At 42.9% G+C, this 27,147-nt stretch overlaps 1 protein-coding gene across 2 annotated transcripts in view; it reads left to right on the forward strand.

Annotated features, from left to right (window-relative positions):
- The window catches only part of RFX8 (regulatory factor X8), a 76,104-nt gene that overhangs the window by 15,877 nt on the left and 33,080 nt on the right, over positions 1–27,147 (forward strand). For both annotated transcript variants that reach the window (XM_054547420.2, XM_054547419.2), the window contains exons 3-4: positions 5,683–5,744; positions 7,248–7,334. In XM_054547420.2, coding sequence (XP_054403395.1) covers positions 5,683–5,744; positions 7,248–7,334 — 149 coding nt within the window. The remainder of the gene's footprint in view (positions 1–5,682; positions 5,745–7,247; positions 7,335–27,147) is intronic.

Below are 27,147 nucleotides of genomic sequence, written 5' to 3' on the forward strand. Positions count from 1 at the left end.
TTCATAAGTGAAGAAGAAATAAAATCCTTTACAGACAAGCAAATGCTGAGAGATTTTGTCACCACGAGGCCTGCCTTACAAGAGCTCCTGAAGGAAGCACTAAACTTGGAAACAAACAACCGGTACCAGTCACTGCAAAAACATGCCAAATTGTAGAGACCATCGATGCTAGGAAGAAACTGCATCAATTAATGGGCAAAATAACCAGCTAACATCATAATGATAGGATCAAATTCACACATAACAATATTAACCTTAAATGTAAATGGACTAAATGCCCCAATTAAAAGACACAGACTGGCAAATTGGATAAAGAATCATGGCCCATCAGTGTGCTATATTCAGGAGACCCATCTCATGTGCAGAGACACACATAGGCTCAAAATAAGGAGGTGGAGGAAGATCTACCAAGCAAATGCAAAGCAAAAAAAAGCAGGGGTTGCAATGCTTGTCTCTGAGAAAACAGACTTTAAACCAACAAAGATCAAAAGAGACAAGGAAGGCCATTACATAATGGTAAAGGGATCAATTCAACAAGAAGAGCTAACTATCCTAAATATATATGCACCCAATACAGGAGCACCCAGATTCATAAAGCAAGTCCTTAGAGACCTACAAAGAGACTTAGACTCCCACACCATAATAATGGGAGACTTTAACACCCCACTGTCAACTTTAGACAGATCAATGAGATAGAAGGTTAACAAGGATATCCAGGACCTAAACTCAGCTCTGCACCAAACAGACCTAACAGACATCTACAGAACTCTCCAGCCCAAATCAACAGACTATACATTCTTCTCAGCACCACATCACACTTATTCTAAAATTGACCACATAATTGGAAGTAAAGCACTCCTCAGCAAATGTAAAAGAACAGAAATCACAACAAACTGTCTCTCAGACCACAGTGCAATCAAATTAGAACTCAGGATTAAGAAACTCACTCAAAACCGCACAACTACATGGAAACTGAACAACCTGCTCCTGAATGACTACTGGATAAGTAACAAAATGAAGGCAGAAATAGAGATGTTCTTTTTGAAACCAGTGAGAACAAAGACACAACGTACCAGAATCTCTGGGACACATTCAAAGCAGTGTGTAGAGGGAAATTTATAGCACTAAATGCCCACAAGAGAAAGCAGGAAAGATCTAAAATCGACACTCTAACATCACAATTAAAAGAACTAGAGAAGCAAGAGCAAACAAATTCAAAAGCTAGCAGAAGGCAAGAAATATCTAAGATCAGAGCAGAATTGAAGGAGACAGAGACACAAAAAACCCTTCAAAAAAATCAATGAATCCAGGAGCTGGTTTTTTGAAAAGATCAACAAAATTGATAGACCGCTAGCCAGACTAATAAAGAAGAAAAGAGAGAAGAATCAAATAGATGCAATAAACAATGATAAAGGGGATATCACCACTGATCCCACAGAAATACAAACTACCATCAGAGAATAGTATAAACACCTCTATGCAAATAAACTAGAAAATCTAGAAGAAATGGATAAATTCCTGGACACCTACCCCCTCCCAAGGCTAAACCAGGAAGAAGTTGAATCTCTGAATAATAGATTCTGAAATTGAGGCAATAATTCATAGCCTACCAATCAAAAAAAGTCCAGAACCAGATGGATTCTACAGCCAAATTCTACCAGAGGTACAAAGAGGAGCTGGTACCATTCCTTCTGAAACTATTCCAGTCAATAGAAAAAGAGAATCTTCCCTAACTCATTTTATCGGGCCATCATCATCCTGATACCAAAGCCTGGCAGAGACATAACAAAAAAAAAAAGAGAATTTTAGACCAATATCCCTGATGAACATTGATACGAAAATCTTCCATCAAATACTGGCAAATCGAATCCAATAGCACATCAAAAAGCTTATCCACTATGATCAAGTCGGCTTCGTCCCTGGGCTGCAAGGCTGGTTCAACATATGCAAATCAATAAACATAACCCATCACATAAACAGAACCAATGACAAAAACCACATGATTATCTCAATAGATGCAGAAAAGGCCTTTGGCAAAATTCAACAGCCATTCATGCTAAAAACTCTCAATAAACTAGGTATTGATGGAACGTATCTCAAAATAAGAAGAGCTATTTATGACAAACCCACAGCCAATATCATACTGAACGGGCAAAAAGTGGAAGCATTCCCTTTGAAAAGCAGCACAAGACAAGGATGCTCTCTCTCACCACTCCTATTCAACATAGTGTTGGAAGTTCTAGCTAGGACAATCAGGCAAGAGAAAGAAATAAAGGGTATTCAGTTAGGAAAAGAGGAAGTCAAATTATCCCTGTTTGCAGATGAGATGATTGTATATTTAGAAAACCCCATCTTCTCAGCACAAAATCTCCTTAAGCTGATAAGCAACTTCAGCAAAGTCTCAGGATACAAAATCAATGTGCAAAAATTACAAGCATTCCTATACACCAATAACAGACAGAGAGCCAAATCATGAGTGGACTCCCATTCGCAATTGCTACAAAGAGAATAAAATACCTGGGAATACAACTTACAAGGGATGTGAAGGACCTCTTCAAGAACTACAAACCACTGCTCAATGAAATAAAAGAGGACACAAACAAATGGAAGAACATTCCATGCTCATAGATAGGAAGAATCAATATCATGAAAATGGTCATACTGCCCAAGGTAATTTATAGATTCAATGCCATCCCCATCAAGCTACCAATGCCTTTCTTCACAGAATTGAAAAAAACTACTTTAAAGTTCATATGGAACCAAAAAGGAGCCTGCATAGCCAAGATAATCCTAAGTCAAAAGAACAAAGCTGGAGGCATCACACTACCTGATGTCAAACTATGCTACAAGGCTACAGTAACCAAAACAGCATGGTACTGGTACCAAAACAGATATATAGACCAATGGACCAGAACAGAGGCCTCAGAAATAACACCACACATCTACAACCATCTGATCTTTGACAAACCTGACAAAAACAAGCAATGGGGAAAGGATTCCCTATTTGATAAATGGTGCTGGGAAAACTGGCTAACCATATGTAGAAAGCTGAAACTGGATCCCTTCCTTACACCTTATACAAAAATTAACTCAAGATGGATTAAAGACTTATATGTAAGACCTAAAATGATAAAAGCCCTAGAAGAAAACCTAGGCAATACCATTCAGGACATAGGCATGGGCAAAGACTTCATGACTAAAACACCAAAAGCAATGGCAACAAAAGCCAAAATTGACAAATGGGATCTAATTAAACTAAAGAGCTTCTGCACAGCAAAAGAAACTATCATCAGGGTGAACAAGCAATCTACAGAATGGGAGAAAATTTTTACAATCTACCCATCTGACAAAGGGCTAATATCCAGAATCTACAAATAACTTAAATAAATTTACAAGAAAAAAAAAACCCATCAAAAAGTGGGCAAAGGATATGAACAGACACTTCTCAAAAGAAGACATTTATGCAGCCAACAGACATATGAAAAAATGCTCATCATCACTGGTTATCAGAAAAATGCAAATCAAAACCACAATGAGATATCATCTTATGCTGGTTAGGATGACAGTCATTAAAAGGTCAGGAAACAACAGATGCTGGAGACGATGTGGAGAAATAGGAATGCTTTTACACTGTGGTGTATTAGTTCACCCATTGTGGAAAACAGTGTGGTGCCGCCTCAAGGATCTAGAACTAGAAATATCATTTGACCCAGTGATCCCGTTACTGGGTATATACCCAAAGGATTATAAATTATTCTACTATAAAGACACATGCACACATATGTTATTATAGCACTATTCACAATAGCAAAGACTTGGAACCAACCCATATGACCATCAATGATAGACTGGATTAAGAAAATGTGGCACATATACACCATGGAATACTATGCAGCCATAAAAAAGGATGAGTTCATGTCCTTTGCAGGGACATGGATGACGCTGGAAACCATCATTCTCAGCAAACTATCACAAGGACAGAAAACCAAACACTGCATGTTCTCACTCATAGGTGGGAATTGAACAATGAGAGCACATGAACACAGTGCGGGGAACATCACACACTGGGGCCTGTCGGGGGGTGGGGGACTGGGGCAGTGATAGCATTAGGAGAAATACCTAATGTAAATGATGAGATGATGGGTGCAGCAAACCAACATGGCACATGTATACATATGTAACAAACCTGCATGTTGTGCACATGTACCCTAGAACTTAAAGTATAATAATAATTTAAAAAGTGAAAATGACTATCACGTTAGAAAAAGAGGAAAATGGTAAAATTATAGCATTCTCACAGGTTGGACTATGATGCCAACCTGTGAGCCCAATTATAACTATGGTTCATAATTCCCTGTTTCCAGAGAATTTTTTATGACAAGGGGAAATATCCACGGCATAATGTTGAGGGAAGAAAGTAGAATGCAAAACTGCAGACATGCTAATTGTGCGAAGCCAGGTATTAAATATGAAACACAGAGAACACTTACACATATCGGGGCTTTGAAAAAAAGACTGGGGGAAATTACATTGAGGGTTTTTTGTTTTGTTTTGTTTTTGAGACCAAGTTTCACCCTTGTCACCTAGGCTAGAGTGTGATGCACTCTCAGCTCACTGCAACGTCTGCCTCCTGGGTTCACGCCCGGCTAATTTTTGTATTTTTAGTAGAGACGAGTTTTCACCATGTTGACCAGGCTGATCTCAAACTCCTGACCTCAGGTGATCTGTCCATCGTGGCCTCCCAAAGTGCTGGGATTACAGGCATGAGTCACCATGCCTGGCCAACATCGAGATTTAAATGGCATTTTCTCCAAGTGATATGTTTTCTTTTTTTCTCTCTTTTTTTTGAGACAGAGTCTTGCTCTGTCACCCAGGCTGGAGTGCAGTGGCATGATCTTGGCTCACTGCAACCTCCGCCTCCTTGGTTCCAGTGATTCTCCTGCCTCAGCCTCCAGAGTAGCTGGGACTACAGGTGTGTGCCACCATGCCTGGCTAAGGTTGTTTGTTTGTTTGTTTTGAGATGGAGTCTCTCTCTGTCACCAGGATGGAGTGCAGTTGTGCGATCTCCGCTCACTGCAATCTCCACCTCCCGGGTTCAGCCTCCCTAGTAGCTCCCTGCCTCAGCCTCTCTAGTAGCTGGGACTACAGGCACGCGTCACCATGCCCAGCTAATTTTTGCATTTTTAGCAGAGACGGGGTTTCACCATGTTGGCCAGGATGTTCTCAATCTCTTGACCTCATGATCCGCCTGCCTCAGCCTCCCAGAGTGCTGGGATTACAGGCGTGAGCCACCATGCCCAGCCTTTGTATTTGTAGTAGAGACCAGGTTGTAGAGACAGGGTTTCACCATGTTGGCCAGGCTGGTTTTGAACTCCTGACCTCAAGTGATTTGCCTGTCTCAGCCTCCCAGAGTGTTGGGATTACAGGCAGGAGCCACTGTGCCTGGCCTCCAAGTGGTATGTTTTCTTTTTGACACTTGTCTGATTTTTTTTCCCCAAAAATTTCATTTACATTTATTTTCTTTATTGTTACCTTATTACTTTATTATTATATTTATTTTCTTTATTGTTTGCTTATTAGAAAAGAGGAAAAGGAATATCATTTAAATATTGTAAGATAAAAAATTGGAAGTTTGTTTCTAAGTTTTCAAGTTGCAACTTTAAACCTGGCTTATTCTTTTAGCTTGTGAGATTGGTTTTTCCGGACCTTGGCACTCGGAGGCTGGGCACTAGAGGAAGCACCAGGTAGGTTGAGAATTTTTGTTTTATTTCAAATGTTAAAAACAAGGATTTGGAAAATCACAAAATGAATGATAAAAAATGCAAAACAAAACAAACTATAAATAACAACTCTTACCAAAGAGTGTCCACAATTCACATTAATTCCCAGTGCCTGAAATCATTCAGTTGGTGCTAGAACCAAACACTGGCCTCTATTTTGTTAAAATATGAAGGTTACAATATATTTTTATTGTTCTACAGTTACGTAAGTGTCTCATTCTTGAAATATTTAAATAATTAACACACATCAAGTAATGCAACTGTCTCCCAGGCTGGAGTGCAATGGTGCAAACATTGCTCACTGCAGCCTCAAGCCCCTGGGTTCAAGCAGTCCTTCCACTTCAGCCTCCTGAGTAGCTAGGACTGCAGGTGTGTCCCACCAGGCCTGGCTAGTTTTTGTGTGTTTTACAGACAAGGTTTTGCTAAACTGCCCAGGTGGGTCTCAAACTCCTGGGCTCAAGTGATCCTCCCACTTTGGCCTCCCAAAGCACTGGGATTACAGGCGTGATCCACCATGTCCGGCCTTGGAACTGTTTTAGTTACCCTTTGAACTAAAGTTTCTGTGTTCCTGAGTAGCTGAGATTACAGGTGCCTGCCACCACGCCCGGCTAATTTTTTGTATTTTTAGTAGAGACGGGGTTTTACCATGTTGGCCAGGCTGGTCTCAAACTCCTGACCTCAGGTGATCCACCCACCTCATCCTCCCAAAGAGCTGAGGTTACAGGTGTGAGCCACCGCGCCCGGCCCCAAGGTTGTATTTCTAATGTGAAAATAAATTCCAGCATTATTGGGTGCCTTGTGTCATAATTGTCACTCAATTATTATTGCTATTTGTTGCTTGTTTTAAATTGCGAGGGAAAATCAGTGAGAAGACATTGAAGCCAAATTAGGAAAGGGGGCTGCCACTCACCAAGGAATTGAAGACAGTGGAAGTGTTTGCCAAACCTAATATTGGGCAATAATTGAAAAAATGTTGTCTTAAGGCAGGACAAGCTGCTATAGTCCCCTGGGCTTAGCGGAGGAAGGTCTGGACTACAGAGAAGGCTCTTGACTTCCCTACTGGGTTTCTGACAACTTCAGTGGAGGGAACCTTGGTGTCATTTTCCCTTCACCTGAAAAAGGTTAATGGGTGCTGGGGGGTGGGGGGGCAGTGGTTCAGGAGGCGGGGCAGGGCACAAGGAGGCTTTCCCTATCACATCTCTCTAAGATTAGCATGTCCTGCATCAGGCAAGCAGAGGAGAGCCTCCACAAACCTATTTCAAGGCTGATATGTGTGAAAGTGTATGAAGTTGCTTGTCTACATAACAGAGCTTGGTCAGACTGAAGGATTAGCTTTTCCAGAGAAATGCAGCCAATGATAAAACCTGGAGAAGAACTCCAAGTCTTCATTAGCTCACCTATTCTCTGCCTTCCATAAAGCATGTCAGTAGTTAGACAAAAATTTAGAGACAGCCTTTATTTTTCCAGGTATCATTATGATGGAATCTGTATCAAGAAAAGCTCTTTCTTCTATGCCCAGTATTGCTACCTGATAGGTGAAAAAAGGTATCACAGGTTAGTAACTATCATTTTGGTACTTTGGTCTTGGGTCACAAGCCTGGTGAATGTTAGAACAATTCAGGCCAAGTGTGGTGGCTCACGCCTGTAATCCCAGCACTTTGGGAGGCTGGGGTGGAAGAATCGCTTGAGTTGAGTTCAGTAGTTCAAGACTAGTCTGGGCAACATGGCAAAACTCCGTCTCTACTAAAAAATACAAAAGTTAGCCAGGCATGGTGTTGTGCACCGGTAGTCTCTGCTACTCGAGAGGCTGAGGTGGGAGGATCACCTGAGCCTGACAAGGTCCAGGCTGCAGTGAGCCATGACTGCATCACTGCATTCCAGCCTGGGTGACAGAGTGAGACCCTGTCTCAAAATAGTAATAATAATAATAAATTAATAAATAAAAGAACCATTCATATTTTAGTTGTATCTAACTGAATTTTTGGTTGTTCTCTCTTTAAGTCCTCCTTAAGGAAACACACATATCACATCAACACTTAACCAATGCCCCTTTGTCAGCCTCTGGCAACGTCATTGGCCAGAGAAATGCATTTCTGCTTCATTTCCTTAAGACATTTCTCATTTTGACTGTCATCCAGTTGCCAAAGCCATTTTTCGCCGAGTCTATCCTTCTCAACCTTTCTGCAAAATTGGACACAATTGGGCACCTCTCTCAAAGCTTCCTTTAGCCCTCAGGACTGTGTCATCCAACACCCCCCACCCCAGCCCTGAATCCTCAGTCTCCTGCTCTTTCTGTTCTCCAATAAGCTTAGGCTTTCCCCGAGATCTCGTCTTGATAATCGCCGTTACTCTTCCTACTGTTTGGCCCCAGACATCTCATTCTTTTTTATCTTTCACCTGTGGCCTCCTGCAGGTGGATGACTCCTGAATCCTCACTGGTCCTGACCTTGCCCACATCCTAGGCATTCCTCCCTGGCTGTCTACTGGACATTTCCATTTAGATGACCCACTGGTACCTCACACTCAACATATGGAAATCTAAATTTAGCCTCTTCCTCCAAATTCTCTCTGCCCCTTGATTTTCTTAGTTCAATCTTGATACCAACAGATAGAACCTATACAAAGTGTCACCCCAAAGCCACCCCTGACCCCCGTGGGTCACAAAGCCTTGTTAACTTTTCTCTTTAAGTTCTCCTGAACTCACTCTTTTTGGTAACCAATATCTCCTTTAATCCTTTGTCATCTTACACTGAAATTATTTCCAGTGATCCCATATGGCCTCCCCCTCCTCAGCCTCTCCCTGCTCTAAACACAGCTACCAGATGAATCCTCCTAAAATTCTACATTTGCTTTGTCTCTTTCCTGCTCAGAAGCACGTGAGTGCTTGTTCTTACCTCCTGGATAAAGACCAACCCTAGGCTGGTGTTAGCCAAGTTCCTTCTGACTCCACTTTCCAACCGTGTTGCCTATTTCTCCCCAATATCAACCATAATTTAAGCCACACTCACTTTTCCCTGAACATATCAAATGCAGTCCACCTTTGCTCCCACTATCCAACCTTCCATAGTGCCATTTCTTCTTGTCTGTATCTAATGGGACCTTCCTGAATCCCGTCCATACCTTCTGGACATACCTCAGAGACCACCTGCCCCATGGGACCATCCGCAACAATGCCAGCTATAGGAAAGCTCCTTCTTCCACTTCTTCATGCTGATCACCGTCCATCCATACAACCAGCATTCCTGCTATTTGAGCCTTCATTGGCATAAAAAGATGATCATATATCCAAGTAGCCAAGGACAATATCAGTTTCACTTGGAGCCCTGCATAGTTATTAATTGTGCTCCTTTCACTCTCAAAGGTGTTCTAGTTTGAACAATAAATTAAAATGAATTATATGGTTACCTTTGGTATAAAGCATCCTATGTATGAGGCAGCTGCTGTGGTAGAGAGATGAGGAGCCTCCAGTATGGGTAAGACAAGGACACTTTTCTCTGATAGCTTAAGAGGGAGGCTAAGATGTCCATTTACTTTGATCCTCAAATATAACATGACGAGTGTCAGAAAGGTACAAAAGGTACCATAAGAACTCAAAGATGTGGAGCACACATTTTAAGTAGGTGACCATGAAGGGCCTACAAGGGCATTGGGCTTTGAGTGAAGCAATGAAGAACAGATTAGAATTTTGACAGGTGGTGTCGGAGAAGGGGGCAGGAGTGCAGAGGACATCCAGGCTTAGGGGAGCAAAGATAAAGGTACATGAAGGCATGGGCTTCGTCCTGTACAGGCATGCATGGAGCTCTAGTAGGAGAAGATGAATCTGGAGGGAAAGTTCAGGGGGCCTAGATTACCAGGCTGGGCGGTGGGGGGTGTCCACAAGTCCTTTGGAGGCTTCCTTTGAGAAATAGGGTGGAATATCCACAAGGGCAGAAACCATGGAGCTTTGTTTGTTTCTGTCCTGCTGTGGTTTGAATGTTTGTGTCCTTCCAAAATTCACATTGAACCTGATCCCCAATGCAACAATATTAAGAGGTGGGGCCTTTCCAAGATGATTAGGCCATGAAGGCTCCACCCTCATGAATGGAATTAATAACCTTGTAAAAGAGGCTTCAGAGAGCTAGCTGGCCCTTTCGTCTCTTCTGCCATGTGAGGACACAGTGTTCATCTCTGTCATCCTTCTGCCTTCTGCCACATGAGGATGTAGCAACAAGGTACTATCTTAGAAGCAGAGAGCAAGAACTGGAGTTTGTTATGTTAAGTTAAATAAGCCAGACACAGAAAGACAAATATTGCATGTTCTCACTCATAGGAGAGAGCTAAAATAAGTTTATCTTGTGGAGGCAAAGAGTAGAATAGTGGTTACCAGAGGCTGGAGAGAATAGGGAGGAATGAAAGGTGGGTTAATGATTAATGGATATCAACATACAGTTAGATAGAAGGAATAAGTTCTAGTATTTGATAGCCTAGTAGGGTGACTATATATTATGTATTTCAAAATATCTAGGAGATTTGAAATGTCCCAACACAAAGAAATAATAAGTGTTTAAGGTAACGGATATGCTAAACACCCTGATGCATGTATGACAATATCACATGTACCCCATAAATGTATACAATTAGTATGTTAAAAAAGAAGAAGAAGAAGAAGCAAAGAGCAAGCTTTTACCAGACACCAAATCTGCCTGCACCGTGATCTTGGACTTCCCAGCCTCCAGAACTGTGAGAGATAAATTTCTTTTGTTTATAAAGTACCCAGTCTAAGGTATTTTGTTACAGCTGTGGGAACAAGGACATATTCCCAGAGTGGGCACTGAAATAGCTATTGGAGAACTGAAAATTCAGCATTGGGGTTTAAGAAAAAGAGTTGGGAAAGGAGAGGGTGACGAGCCTGGAGATGGCCCAAGGGCTGCTGCCGTTGTTCAGATTTACACTGGAATCAGACAGGAGGCAGGTCTGAGAGACCTCTTAGAAGCAGGGTCTTCAGGATCTGGCAGTTGGTCGAGTCAGTGTAGTAGAAGGGAGCAGAGATGATTCAGTCAAGCCTGTCCCACCTAAACCTCAAACTCAACCTCAAATAAAGTCACTGTGTTCTGTGCCAAACCAGCTCTTCCTCTTACATCTCTTATTCATCTCTTAGTCACAGGGATGGAAAAGTTACATTGGCAAAAATAGAGAAGCTAGGAAAAGGAATAGCTATAATGAGAGATTTATTTTAGTGACTGTTAGAACATCCCTAGTGCGAATGTGTCCTCTCACTTGCTGATCTGTAGGCTCCTGAAAGGCTGGGTGTAGATCCTGCATTCCATTTTGTGCTCCCCCACCCCCACCCCCACCCCCTGGCACCTAGCAGTCAGTTAACTAACAGGCAATATGGAGAGCCCTGCATGCTCCAGGAAAACAAGTAACTAGGCAGGCACTCGGCACTCAGAGGGGAGAGACCATTAGTGTCCCGGGGACTCTGTTTCCGATGTCACAGAGAGAGGGGCTAGGAGTGGCCTTTGTGGGGGAATCAAAATAGGCTTTATCATCGGTGAGGAAGAGGAGGACTGCTAGAGGAGAAAGATAAAGGCAAGAGTGACATCGGCTGGTCATGAGATAAGCCCAGCAACAGGTGTTTTTCATGTACTCTATGCTCAGCATATACTTAATAATTGATCAACTTGGCAGAGAGCGGTGGCCCACGCCTGTAATCCCAGCATTTTGGGAGGACAAGGCGAGTGGATCACGAGGTTAGGAGATTGAGACCAGCCTGGCCAACATACTGAAGCCCCACCTCTACCACAAATATAAAAATTAGCCAGGTGTGGTGGCGTGTGCCTGTAGTCCCAGCTACTTGGGAGACTGAGACAGGAGAATTGCTTGAACCCAGGAGGTGGAGGCTGCAATGAGCCGAGATCACACCACTGCACTCCAGCCTGGGCGACAGAGTGAGACACCGTCTCAAAAAGAATAACAAAAAACAAAAACAAACAAAAATAATAGATCAACTTTAAAGTCTTGGCCAACTAAAAGATTTTTTTTTTTAAAGCGTTAAGATTTAAGGATAACTTCACTACCAATCCCACATTCAGGACATACTAAAAGTGTATTTTAGAAAGCAGAAGTATAAGAAATGGTACACTGTTGTTAATGAGCTGTACTGATGAAAAGTGTCTATTTTATTATATAAGGACCTGTGTGACAAATTCCTCATAAAAATTAGGTCTCAAAATAAATAAGTTTATCTCTCTGGTTTTCAGGTAATGAAAACTCTATAACTCATCTGCCATTTACTTATTTGTTCATTCATTTGAGTTCCTACAATAAGTCAGGCCTGTTCTAGCTACCGGTGATATAGCAGTGAACAAGATAAACAAGGTCTCTCCTTTTGTTAGCTTAGTTAGGAAAAAAGAATAAAAAAGGACAATAGACCAGGCATAGTGGCTCCTGCCTGTAATCCCAGCGCTTTGGGAGGCCAACATGGACAGATTGTTTGAGTTCAGGAGTTTGAGACCAGCCTGGGCAATAAAGCAAGACCCCCATCTCTTCAAAAAATACAAAATTAAATATTTTATGTTTAATATATATTTATATATAAATATTAGCTGGGCATGGTGGTGCACTTGTGGTCCCAGCTATTCAGGAAGCTGAGGTGGGAGAGTAACCTGAGCCCAGGAGGTCAAGGCTGCAGTGAGCTATGATCATGCCACTGAACTCCAGCCTGGGCTACAGAGCAAGACCCTGTCTCAGAAAAAAAAGGAATAATCTCGAGATGTGACCTGAAGACAATACAATGGAGTCATGGAGAGGCCTCCCTGAGACAACAGCATTTGAACAGAGTGCCAGTCAAGGAGCTAAGTGAAGATCTGGAACAAGCGTTCCAGGCAGAGGAAAGGGCTGTGCAAAAGGCCTGAGGCAGAGATTAGTTCAAGGAGCAAGAAAGTCTGAGCGTGGACTTCAGTGGGTGAGCAGGAGGGTGGGAAGAGAGGAACCTGAACACAGAGGTGAGGTAGAGGTTAGAGAGACTAGGGAGAGGCTTTTGTGGCAGCCCTGGAAGAAACAGCCCATTGAGATGAATGACTTAAATAATTTTAATTCTCCCAAGAGGCAGCAGCACACTATGCAATACTACATGTGGATAAGAGCAGAGACTGGAACAGACTGCCTGGCTCTACTGCTAGTAAGCTGTGTGATCTTAGGCAGGTCATTCAATCTCTCTGTGTCTCAGTTTCCTCATCCATTAATTAAGGATAACAGTATCTACTTCATGGGACTGTTGTGAGATTACATTAATTAATACAGGGAAAATGCTTAGTGCAGCATCTGGCACACAGTAAACATTCAGTAGGGCTCCTAAGCATATTGATCTGTACTTTGATGTATTTATTTTATCATGTCTGCATGATTTTTTCATGGTATTCATATAGTATTTTTACTCTAGTTATTGTATTTTTCAGTTGCATAATTTCCACTTGATTCTTTTGTATGACTTATATGACTTTGCTGAGGTTTTCAATTTTTTCATTTGTTTCAAGAGAATTCACAATTATTTCTTGGAGCATTTTTATAATGACTGCTTGAAAATCCTTGTCAGATAATTCAACATCTGATTCACCTCAGTCTTGGTATCAGTTGATTGTCTTTTCTCATTCAAATGGTGACTTACCTGGTCTTTGGGATTATGGGTGAGTTTCCATTGTATCCTGGGAATTTTGGTTATGTGAGGAGACTCTTGATCCTATTTAAATCTTCTGTTTTAGACAGAAGGCAGTCGCCCTGTTTAGGTTTAGTGTGTAGGTTCTGGCCTAATTTTATGGGCTGTGGGTCCAATGCCAGCTCATTTTCCTGAGCCTTTGCATGATATTCTTGTCTGCTTCATTCTTCTGGCACTGCTGAGACTTCTGATTAATCCCTACTGGTGCCACCTGCAGGGGCTCAACCCACTTCCATGGACCACTTTCTGTGGAGAGTGGGGAGAGCCAGAGTGGCTGGGCCTGGGTCTCCTTATGCCCTTTGGTGTAAGGAGGGAGGCATCAGGCTCTGCCAATGTTGTCATGTGGGGAGCATGACCTGCCATTTCAGTGCTCCACATGTGGAATGGGCATTGAATTGACCCACGGCTTCACTACTATGCATGCAGGTGGACAGTAGGGACCCTACATACACATACCCAGAGCACTGGCAGGCAGGCTGATCCTGAGCCTGCCTACCTGCCAGTGCTCTGGGTGTGGGTGTATGGAGCATGGAGGTCAGTCTACCAGAACTCTGAAGCTGCTACTGTGGGCAGATGGGTCACCAGTCCATGCCCTGGTTGTGGAAAGAGGGTTGCAGCCCCCTACTAGGTCTCCACTGGTCTTCCCTTCCCTTTCCTAGTCCTTTGGCCAAAGTGCAGGCTTTTCTTGGGATTTTATGCCTATGCCTATTGACATAACAGACTGTGTTGCACATTTCTCCAGTGCTCAGTCCAGGGGTGTGTGGAAGACAAAAAGAAAACCCAGGGAACCCACCACATTGTCATTTCTCTACTCCTGTCGTCTCTACCCAGTCTACCTTCTTCTTTCCAGCTTTCAGAGCTCTTCTATCCTTGTCAGTAGAATAATTTCCAAATATTTAGTTGTATTAGAGGCAGGAAAGGAAGGTGAATCTACACCACCTTGTTCCCTGTACATGATTTGTAATACAAGCTACCACAGATGCTTTTTGAAAACAAACCATACATACATTAGGAACCAATATTACTAGTGAGTGGAATGCTTAATTATATGATTGTGCCTAATACTTCAAAATATGATCAGTCAAAATACGATAGTGGAGACTTCTGGTTGGGACAAGATGAACCTCTTTCTTCATGCCCCTCCACACTAAGCACAACTGTAAACCCTGGAAATAATGCAAGAGGCAACCAAAGGAAAACTCCGAAAGGTGGTGATAAGAGAGTGAGCTGGTTTGGGACCCAGGACTGTACAATCAGCACCGCAGCAGAGCATCTTGCATCCCCCGCCCTGCACCCTGAAACCCAGACTCAATGTTTTCCAAGCCTGAAGTAGGAAGAGAAGGCAACCCAGGTAGATCCATTCTTCCTTCCTTGAGTTGCTCTAATAATATCAGGCAAAATAATTTTGGGGGTGGTTAATAGAGAAAATACTCTCCTTCCTTCCTGGGTCTGAGACACTCCTTTTCTACCAAGAGATACTGAGGGTGTGAGCCGATCTGCCTAGAGAGACCCAGCTTCAACAAGCCTCTTTGTCCAGGAAGCCTCTTTGTTCTGCAGCCTGACTGACACTCTTCCGCTCCCTAGAGGCCACCAGGAGCATCAGTAGGAGGAGCACCTCCCTCATGGAGAGAAGTCCCAAGGTCTAGCCCGGGGAAACCCTTCTCCCTCCTCAGATAGCACCAGCAGGAACCAGTGGGAGGCCCAGAGGCACCAGATAAACCAAGCAGGCTGAAACAACACCACAAAGGCTCTGAAAATTAAGCTTTTGAAAACAAAAAACAAAGGAAAAAAAAAACCCTGGAAGCAGGCAGAAAAATAACACATTACCTATAACAGTGATTTGAATGACAACACATTTATCATTGAAACCACCAAGAAAGCCAGAAGGAAGTGGCACAAAAGGTTTCAAGGGCTGAGATAAGAACTGTCAACCACAATTTCTACATCCAGCAAATTTATTTTCAGGAATGAAAGGGAAATAAAAATATTCCCAGGCAAAGAAAAACCAAAAGAATTTGCCACTAGCTGACTCACCGTTAGAGATCAGCTAAAGAAAGTTTTTCAAAGAGAAAGGAAATGATAATAGAAGGAATGTTGGAGTGTCAGAAGAGAAAAAACAATGGGAAGAGCAGAAATATGGGATACATACAATACACTGTCCTTTGCGTCACAAGTTCTATGAATCATGTTTGATGAAACACAAATCAGGCCTCCATCTGGTACTTGAGACAATGATATTTAAAAGTGGGGAAGATAAAGAGGCCTAAATGGAAAAAAGATTTCCACACCTCACTCAAAGTGGTGAAACATCACCAACAACAGACTGTTAAGTCACACGTGTCTATTGTAATACTCATGTGACCACTATGAGAACTATACCAAGAGATGTACTCAAAAATACTACAATGAAATCAAGATAGAGTCCTCAATGCTGTTTAGTCCTCAGAAAGGCAAGAAAAGAGAAATAGAAGAATAAGAACCAAAGGAAACAAGTAGAAAACAAGTAATAAAATGGCAGACTTAAGTGCTAACATACCAAGAATTACCTTAAATGTAAATTATCTTATATAATCAGCCAAAAGACAAGACTGGCAGAGTGAATTTAAAAAGAAAACAATGACTCAAGAATATACTGTTGCCAAGAAACTCACTTCAAATTCAGTGACATAGGCAGGTTGAAAGTAAATGGATGGAAAAGATGTAACTTGCAAACATTAATCCACAGATAGCAGGAGTGGCTATGTTCATATCTAATAAAGCAGACTTCAGAGCAAAGAAAATTACTAGGGACAAAAAGGGACTGACTTAGTCCATTTTCTGTTGCTTATAACAGGATACCTGAAACTAGGTAATTTATAAGGAAAATGAATTTATTTCTTACAGTTATGAAGGCTGAGAAGTCTAAGTTCAAGGGGCCACATCCGGTGAGGGCCTTCTTGCTGACAGGGACCCTCTGCAGAGTCCCGAGGTGGCCCAGGACATCACATGGCAAGGGGGCTGAGTGTGCTGGCTCAGGTCTCTTCCTCTTTTACAAAGCCAACAGTCTCATTCCCATGATAACCCATTAATCCATGAATCCATGAATTCTTAAGGGTAGGGCCCTCAAGATCAAATCACCTACCTCTTAAAGACCTCACCTCTCAATACTGCCACATTGAGGATTAAATTTCAACACGAGGGCTGGGCGTGGTGGCTCATGCCTGTAATCCCAGCACTTTGGGAGGCCGAGGCGGGCAGATCATGACATCAGAAGATCGAGACCATCCTGGCTAACCCGGTGAAACCCCGTCTCTACTAAAAGTACAAAAACAAAATTAGCCGGGCGTGGTGGCGGGTGCCTGTAGTCCCAGCTACTCAGAAGGCTGAGGCAAGAGAATGGCATGAACCTGGGAGGCAGAGCTTGCAGTGAGCCAAGATCGTGCCACTGCACTCCAGCCTGGGCGACAGAGCGAGACTCTGTCTCAAAAAAAAAAAAAAAAAATTTCAACATGAGTTTCAGAGGGGACAAATATTCAAACCATAACAAGGACCTTATATAATGATGAAAGGATCAATCCCCCAGGAAGACATAACCATCCTAAATGTGTGCACACTGAACAATCAAACTGCCCTTTCTTTTTCTCTGAGCCGTACTTCAGTGAATTCAGGTTATTCTAGCAAATCTCACCACTGCGCTAGGGATCTCCAAGACCACCTCCACTTGCAGAGATCCAGTAGAAGGACTCACAGGACTTAGCATATAATCGTACGCATGGCTAAGATTTATGACAGTGACCCAGTAAAGATACCCAGGATCATGATGGAAAAAGAGGCAGAGTCTGGTGGAACCCATGTGAGGCTTCCTGTGTGCTCTCCCCTCCCCCATGAGGGATCATACAAAGTTCACTCCTCCCCCAGCAATGAAATGCAGCAACATGTGTTTGAGGTTTCTTCCCAGGGAAGCCCATTAGAGACTCGGCACCTACAGTTTTTATTGAAAGCTGGTCACATAAGCACCCTATGTCTAGCACATGCCAACATTATAGACTCCTAAAAGGAAAGCAGGTGTTCAGCATAAACCATATTCTTTGTACAGTCTAGGCACAGGGAGCCACTCTTATCAGTTAGCGGTTGACTGGGAACACTCCAAGAGCCAAGTTCCCAGACCCTAGCCAAGGGCCAAACTTGGCAGCAGAGCTTTCTACAAGAGCAGTCTCAGGCCTGCAGTGTTATCTCTTTTCTGCACAGCTGCATAACCCTGTGGATATGCTTTAAAAAAACATTGACTTGGACTCTAAATGGGTGAATTGTTTGGTATATGAATTATCTCCCAATGAGATTTTTTTTTTAAATCCCAGCAAGATTTTCTTGTAGACATAGACAAGCCTCTTCTAAAAAGTTATATGGAAAAGCAAATTGCTCAAACAAACTTGACAAAAAGGAATAAAATGGGAGGCGAACACTCTCCCTTATATTAAGGCTCACCGTATAGCCACAGCAATCAGGATGGTGTGGTATTGATGGCGGCATGGACACACAGATCACTGGAACTGAGTGGAGGATACAGAAATAGATCCGCTCGGCTGTGCGTGGTGGCTCTCACCTGTAATCCTAGCATTTCGGGAGGCTAACAGGAGAATCACTTGAACCTGGGAGGTGGAGGTTGCAGTAAGCCGAGATTGTGTCATTGAACTCCAGCCTGGGTGACAAAAGTGAAACCCCATCTCAAAAAAAAAAAAAAAAAAATCTACTCAAATACGTTCCACTGATTTTTGACAAGAGTACAAAATTAATTCAATGAAAGGGGCTGCTTTCAACAAATGGTGCTGGAACAATTAGAAAACCACAGGCAAAAAAAAAAAAATGAACCTCAGTCTAATCTTCACAATGTATATGAAAATTAACTCAAAATGGATCGTAGACTTAAAGCATAATATTAAACTTTAAAAACCTTGGACAAAATCATTGGGACTTGCACACAAAAAGTTCTCAGACCAGACACCAGAAGTATGATCCATAAAAAGAAAATGTAAAGTTGGACCACATCAAAATCAAAACTTTTGCTCTCAGAAAGCCCATGTGAAGAGGAGGGAAAGACAAGCTACAAATGGGAGGAAAACATTTGCAAACCACATAACTGACCAAGGACTAGTATCTAGAATATAGAAAGAAGGCTCAAAACTCAACAGTAAAAGAAACAAACAATCCAATTAGAAAATGGGCAAAAGACATAAACATATGATAAAGCAATTGTAAATATGCACATGAAGGGACACTCAGTCCATTAGTCACTGTGGAAATACAAATTAAAACCACAAAGAGGCGGGGCGTGGTGGCTCACACCTGTAATCCCAGCGCTTTGGGAGACTGAGGCAGGCGGATCACCTGAGGTCAGGAGTTCAAGACCAGCCTGACCAACACGGTGAAACCCTGTCTCTACTAAAAATACAAAAAATTAGCCGGGCATGATGGCAGGTGCCTGTAATCCCAGCTGCTCAGGAGGCTGAGCCAAGAGAATCGCTTGAACCTAGGAGGCGGAGGTTGCAGTGAGCCTAGATTACGCCATTGCACTCCAGCCTGGCAACAAGAGCGAAACTCCGTCTCAAAAAGAAATAAATAAATAAAACATAAAACCACAATGAGATATCACTACTCACCTACCAGATTGACTAAAATAAAAAATAGTGACAGTACCCAATGCCAGCAAGGATGTAGAGAAGCTAGGTCACTCACACAATGGGAAGGTAAAATGGTCTAGCCACTCTGAAATACAGTTTGGCAGTTTCTCATTAAACCAAACATACAATTTACCATCCAAACCAGCAACTGCACCTTGGGCATTTATTCCAGAGGCGTGAGAACTTATAGCCACACAGAAACTTGCATACAAACATTCATAGCAAGTTTATGTGTAATAGCCCAAAACTGGAATCAGCCTAGATGTCCTTCAATAGGTGACTGTAAATAAACTATGATCCATCCATAGTGTGGAACACTACTCAACAATAAAGAGGAATAAACTATTACTTGGAAGCAATCTAAGTGTCCATCAACTGATGAATGGATAAAGAAAATTTGGTACATATACACAGTGGAGTACTATTCAGCTGTAAAATAGAATGAGATCCTGTCATTGGCAACAACATAAATAATGAATAAGATCTAATATTCACTAGCACAACAGGTGACGATAGTCAATAATAATTTAATTGTATATTAAAAAATAAAAGTATAATGGTATTGTTTGTAACACAAAGGATAAATGCTTGAAGTGATGGATACCCCATTTATCCCGATGTGATTATTACACATTGCCTATATCAAAATATCTCATGAACCCCATAAATATATACACCTACTATGTACACACAAAAATTAAAAATTAAAAAAAAAGAGGAACAAACTATTGACACACAACTTGAATGAATCTCTAGGGAATTTTGCCAAGTGGAAAAAACTCCAATCCCAAAAAATTATATAGCATATGAGTCCATTTATAAAATATTTTGAAATGACGTAGGGGTGGGTAAAGCAAGAGATGAATGTGGTTGTTTGTGGTGGTGGATACATGAACCTGCACAGGTGATACAATTGTCTAGAGATAAATATACACACAAATGAGTTTAAGTAAAACTTGGGAAATTTAAGATCAGCAGAGTGTATCAACGTCAGTATCTGGGTTGTGATATTTTACCATAGTTTTTGCAAAATATAACCATTGGGGGAAGCTAAGCAGGGTGTAAAAGAGATCTCTCTGAATAATTTCTTTCCTTCCTTCCTTCTTTCTTTTCTTTTGTCTTCCTTTCTCTTTTTTTCCTTTTTTTCTTTTCTTTTTTTTGAAACATCTGTCGCCCAGGCTGGAGTGTGGTGACATGGCATAATCACGGCTCACTACAGCCTTGGCCACTTAGGCTCAAGTGATCCTTCCACCTCAGCCTCCCGAGTAGCTGAGATCACAGGCAGGCACCATCATACCTAGCTATTTTTTTGTTTTGTTTTTTTGTGGAGACAGGGTCTTGTTGTGTTGCCCACATTGGTCTTGAACTCCCGGCCTCAAGGGATCCTCCTGCCTCAGTCTCCCAAGTAGCTGGCAACAGTTGGGAGCCACTGCACTTGTCTAATTATTTTTATTTTTTTTGTAGGAGATGGGTCTTACTATGTTGTCCAGGCTGGGCAACTGCTGGGCTCAAGTGATGCTCCTGCCTCAACCTCCCAAAGTGCTGAGATTACAGGCGTGAGCCACTGCACCCAGCCTGAATTATTTCTTACAACTGCATGTAAATCTACAATTATCTTCATAAGAATTTCAATTAAAAATGATAAATCAAGCAGAATCCTATAATTCAGGAAATGACATCATGACAGGCCCCATGAAGTACCCCACAGCCCTTTCCTGCCCATTTCTTGGGGGTCCGAGGTCTCAGGGTTTCTTCCGCTGACACCCATTCTCTCTTCTCACAGTTGGAGTGCGACTCCTTCCTTTCTTTCAAAGCACTCTCCTGGCATTTCCATCCGTGCACACAGTTGCTTTTCCTCTGGACACACAGGCATCGTTGCCTTTAACAGAACCAGAGCAGGGCTCCTTAGCAGAGGGAGGTCAGCGGCCAACAGAGGACCAGAGTGCTGCCCACCTGGAGGTGGTCAGTCCCCACGGTGTGCAGCTGTGTGTGCACAGGGTGCGTTCTCACACAAGGCTTTTACGGATGTGATCTCTATTGTCTTTAAAACCCAGAAGCGAGCCCTCTAGCAAACCTACGATGAGTATATTGGTCTTTCCCCCAATGTTTTATGCCTGGGTGAAGCAGCCATTTCTCTATGTGTGCAGCAATTGTGGAGTGATTTGCAAAAACTCTCCTACTAATATTTGCCTAAGGGAGGAACTGGAATTTCATTTTGGTTGGGGGTGAGGGTGGTTAAAAAGAGCACGCCTTGCTAGGACCATCTTAGAGTAGAACATACAAGCTCTCCCAAATCAGTTCTCAGAGTCACCGAGCTGTGCGCAGGCTGTTCAAGGGCATCTCATTCGTCTTTATCTCTTCTTTCTGGACCTTGTGTTAAGGAAAGAAATGGAAACACCAATAAGAGCATTGTCTTAGAGAGATTTGGCCATGAACCAGGATTGTAGCAAAGGGGCAACTTCTCTCACTACCACCAAGTACTCCAAAGAAGCATAGAATCTAATTAAAATAAATGTAGTCTCAAGATAAGCCCTTATCTCCTCTCTATTGCTTTCATATTGCCCCCTAAGCCCCGTAAGTTAGGAATTCTGATTCCCAGGTCCCTGAACCTGCATATCCCGCTCCTCCCTCCACACCCATCTGCTGGGGAGGGGAGAAGAGGGTGCCCACAGATGCAGCAGGAGGGTCGTGACAGAGCTGGGAACCAGGGCGCTGGTGGTCCACTTAACTGGACACCTGGAGAGGTGGCTGAGCAGCAGGTGGGGGCGTTCGTTTTCACTGGGGTGGGATAGGGATTGTGGTGAATCGTGCTGAAAAATGCAGAGGCAGCATCTGTCCTCACCAAGGAGAGACCAAGGTTTGATTTTTAAAACAAATGAACAGCTTGAGGCTATTTTTTTAAATGAAAATGACCATAAATGTGCAATGTGTGCCACACGAACAAGACCACTTCACAAAGTCCAGCACATTCCCCCTCCCTTCCTGCTCCCCTATCAGGGCAGAATGGCCTCCCCAGATTCCAATCCCATTTAGTTGGCAACCAGATTGAGGTTTGGACCTGGGAATAATTGCTGACTCAGAAATTCATGGAAGGATCCAGGCCAAAGTATAAAATACTTTATTATTGTCTAGGGGAACAGGGGAGTGGAGAATGTGTGTGTGTATGTGTGTGTACGTGTGTATATGTGCGTGTATTATATCACATCTGGAGAAACAGCTCTGTGTAATTAACCTTTATTCTCCACCTCTTAGGCAAAATCCCTGGGTTTTGTTTCAAGGATAAATTTGTTGTCATTTTCCAAACATGAATCCCCATTCTATGTCATGTAAAGTCTGCAATCAGCCATTGGGAGGCTCAGGTTTCCCTTGGGGATATGTGGAAACAGCCTCGCCCTCATCCCTCCCGAAACACACACACTTTCCTCTCTCACCACGTCAGCTTTTTCAACTCGGCTTGTTAAAGGCCTTTAAAAAGCTTCTAAAACTGTGCCTTCAACACGCCGTGCCTTTGTTCTTCCACGCCTTTGTTCTTTTGCCAGCCATGAGCTCAGGGGGGCTGCCTGGTGGGTCTGAGCCTGGGGAATGCAGGGCCGCGGGTCCACAGCGACTGTGCAGACGGCGGAACAGAAGAGGGAGAGTTTCGTCTTCCAGGCTTCACCGCGCTGAGGGCGAGCGGGTTCACAGGGAGCCGGCGGCGGTGGTACCACAGCCTGGTGATGTCAGACACCAGTGGTTCTTTCAGAGGGGTCTCTCCAGCCCCAAGCGGGAGGCTGTTTTCCTTCTGTGTGTGCAGCCAAGGCCCCTGGAGGGGCTGAGAGTTGGGGCTGAGTCTTCCTGGGGCCAGGGCCCCCCACAAGGCCTCCGATGAACCCCAGAGGGCCTCCCTCTCAGGTACTAATAAGGTGTCCAAGTTGCAACCCGCTTTTTGGCCTTGTCCACCCTGTGGTTTTCAAGGCTGGTTAGAACTTGCTAATGCTAAAAAATATGTGGTACCTGGTTGCTGTCTGGCAGATTAAAACACATGTGTGGAGAATAACAGTCTAGACTGCACCCTTCCTTGCTTGGGAAAGGTTTTAAAAGGAGGTACCGCTCTGAATACCTCTCACGTCGGGAACTGTATCATTTTATCGCTCACTTGCCCATCTCCAACAGACAGACGCCCGTGCAATGCAACGTGTTATTTGCTGTCTGCCAGTGAAGCTTGACCCCCAGTGGCTGAGTTTTGCCTCAAGAAGGTGAACGTGGATGTCTTATACTTCCCGCACTTCCACAGGTCTCCCCCTCGGTCATCATTTTGCAATTAAGGTGTTCATAAAATCGAATGGGTCAGGATACAGTTAAGTAATATAACAATAATGGCCCCAATGCAGAAAACAACTAAACCACAACACACACAAGACCAGAATTTAAAGAAAGATTGTTCTTGTTAATTTTCAGTTTCAAAAAATTGATATCTTACTTTTTGCTTCTTGTGTACATTATTTTTTTTGTCACACACGTGATTCCATCTTAAAAGACAGAATCATAGAATAGGTAATATTCTACTCTGAAGTCAGAGTGAGGTCTCCAGCTCTGTGAATTCTGTTTGTCCTTCTTCATCTGCAAGTTGGGGATAATTCTTATCTACCTTCCTAACAGGTGTTCATGAGAACTAGGGTAAAACAAGTAAAACATTTAGGATGAGTAAGTGCTGAGTGTATTTTAATGATTCATATTATTAGTATAATCAAAATTACATTAGTTTTTCAAAATTGTAATGACATATGTCTCAATGTGAATATATATATATTTACTATTTTAACATATGTAAAAATATTCATCAAGTCAAAGATATCTTCTCTTAATCAAAACCAAAATAATTACTTCATGTGCTTTGAGGAAGAGTTACGATGAGAGCCTTTAATGATTGGAAGATGAAGCGCCTTTGCTCTGAAATGTGACACAGAACAAGTATGGTACATGAATTAGGTTTTATTACATTTTTATCCTCTTACCTTTGTAATTGCTTCAAGTTGTTTCACCACTGGTTAGGGTGATTTGCGAGGGCAATTTATGATGCCAAAATGATGTCAATGAAAGTCTGGACTAATGACAAATGATGTCAAAACCTGAGAATGTAAATGCAAATTGTAGTTAGACTAAAAAAAGTTAATGCCAAAAAGCATATTAAGCTAACACTACATTTGAAAGACTTTATGGGAAAAATTAAAGAAACAAGATGAGTTATGTGCTATATAATTGTGTCTCAGTCCTCTCTATGCCTGACCTTTTTTAGACAAATTGATCATAAAAATTAAAGTAAAACGTGGTTCTCAGTCTGGAACTTCACTGTACTGAGTAAAGTGGACAATTTGCTGGTGCCCAGAAGAAACCAGGCCCACCTCCATTGTCCCTGCATGAAGCCCAGAAGGAACCTTCAGACCATTGTGTAAGACCTGGGGGACCTCTGAGTCCCCATGTTCCAGTGAGAGCTGGAAAAGGTCTTGGGGGGGGGTCACCAAATCCCAATCCTTCCCTTTACAGGGTGCAAAATTGAGGCCCTGGCACTTCATGTGACTTGCTTAAAGCAATATAGCCAGCTAGCTGCAGAGCTGAACTAGGAGGCCCGTTCCATTGTGCTGCAGGAATTCTCAGCCCTTCTCCCTCCCCAGTCTTCCCCATCTGGGCTCTTCTCCCTCCATCCCCAGCTGACCCTGCCCTTCCCTCCAGTGGTTATTAAATCCTAACATCTTGGGCCAGGGTTGGCCTGGGCCCTGAGGAGCAGTCACTAAGGGGGGCAGCTCCCAAGGAATGCAAATGACCTGAGGATGGACTCGCCTGGGAGTCACTGCTGTGTCACGATCTGCCTTGTGCTCTGTTGTTTTTCTCTGACTCGATGATTTGGCATTGCTAAAGCATCACAGGCCTCGGAGAGCAAGTGGAGAAGACGCCTTTTGGACTGGAAGCCCTTCCTTCACAACAAGGCCAGCTCTGGATGTTGTGTGTGGTTTCCTTGGTGCTGTATTTTAGCAATGACTGTGCTTTTGATCACAGCCTGATAAATGTCCCAAAGGCCTGACTCAGAGCCACACTCTGGAAATGATGCAGGGGGCAGTGAGCCCAAAGACACAAAGCTGTCCCGGTGGGCACGCAGGGCTTCTGTCTGAAACAGCCACCTCCAAGCCTGCTCTGGCCTCACGCTCCCTGCGCCTGCTCTTGGGTGGCGGTCCCATGTGGGGAACTGCACCCTGGTGGAGCACTGGTCTACCTCAACCTCCCTCTCTAGCCTAGTCCAGCCTTGCCTGCCAGATGAAAGCCCAGCAATGCCTGCATTGTTCACTCTTCTGAATCTGCCAGACTCTCAGGGTGCTGGTAACCTGAACTTAGACCCTCATGAATCCCCACTTGCTGGTCTCCAGCAACTCTGCTCACCTGCCTTGTAGCCCAACAATGTTATTGCCTCCTAATCCCCCTGTCACTTGAATATTTTTGTGGTTCTTTGTTTGCAGAAGCCTCAGAAACTAGGTGATTTTAGAAAATAAATATGATCTCATTAAACCTACATGTTGACCCGTGTTGTGAGCCAGTCTCTTAAATTAGGACATTCCAGAGGTGGAAAGAGACAGCCTTGCCATTCATTTGAACAAACGAATGTCTTTGTCCGGCCAGGTAGAGATGGGGACTTTTTCATAAATGACCCCATCTCTCCATGAGGTTGAAATATTTTCTCTTTCTCACCATTAGGTTGATGCATAAAGTCTCCCAATTAAATGCTAAAAAGTAACATAGCTCTCCCTGTGAGGATTCCTGCTATACACAGACCCCTACATGGCAGGCAGGTCCCTTCAGGCTTCCCTATAAAGATGAGGAGGTTGATGCAACCTTCTTTTCGATTGCTGTTGAATTAAGCCCATATTCTGCATTGAACAGAGGCAGAAACTTGGGAGTATCATTTAGGAACTCAAAATAATTGAGAACATTACTCAGTCATAATGAGCATTACTCATTAGTCCAAAGCTCCCAGAGTCAGGGTGGAGGGAGAGGGATGAGTGATAAAGTTGAGAGTTTTCCTTGTCATTCCTTTAAGTGTGAAACCAGACATTCTAGCTTTGAAATATCTGTTTCTGAGTATCTATAGGAATGCCCCATGAGGATCAATGTCACCATTCAAAATTGTTTAATAAGCTATCCTTATATGGTGATGTGATGAACACCAACCAGATCAGGCTAACTGATCACAAATGCAGCTCTCCTGAGCTCATCAAGCTGCCAATTGACAAGAGATGTGCGCTGTTGGACTAACAAGAGAATAGGATGGCCCCCTGATGTACGTTTTCCTAGCACCCAACACTTCAGTTGTCATAACCCTCACTCAACATCTTTGTGATTAGTGATTATTTGTGTGACATTTTTCCTCCCCAGTAGGGTATAACCTCTGTGAAAACAGACCTTGTCTCCCTGGATCACAGCTATATCCACCAAGGCCTGGCACAATGCCTGACATTCAGTAGGCACTGATGAATGAATGAGAGATGGATTGATGATGGATGGATGGATGGATGGTTGGTTGGATGGATGGATGGGTGGATGGATGAATGGATGGATGGATGGAACTCAGTGTATTCATATTGTGGTCTTGCATTCATTTTCCAAAGAAAACGTATTAGGAGTAGCATGCTGACACAACATGGAATTGGGGAGAAATTGCCCTTCCTCCAATTTAGTTGAAGAAAGTCTCACAAGTAATTTTTAGACATCTCTAAAGAGTGATGACCATATTTTGCTGATTAAATTTCTTTTCTATTAGCCCTTTATTTAGTGAAATTTCACTTCTGATATTTTCTTCTGTCTTATTTCATTCTAGTCTTTATTCTAAGTTTGATTTATTATTTGTTGTTTTTGTTGCTATAATGTCCCAGAATCTGTGGCAATGGGCTGTTTATAAATTTTACCTGAAGAAACTGCATAATTGTCACACCTACCCAAGATATCATTGAGATGCGATGCATTCTCTTGGGCTGTCATAACAAAATACCAC

The sequence above is a fragment of the Pongo abelii genome, chromosome 12 (assembly GCF_028885655.2).
Source record: "Pongo abelii isolate AG06213 chromosome 12, NHGRI_mPonAbe1-v2.0_pri, whole genome shotgun sequence".
In the NCBI taxonomy this organism is placed as follows: Eukaryota; Metazoa; Chordata; class Mammalia; order Primates; family Hominidae; genus Pongo; species Pongo abelii.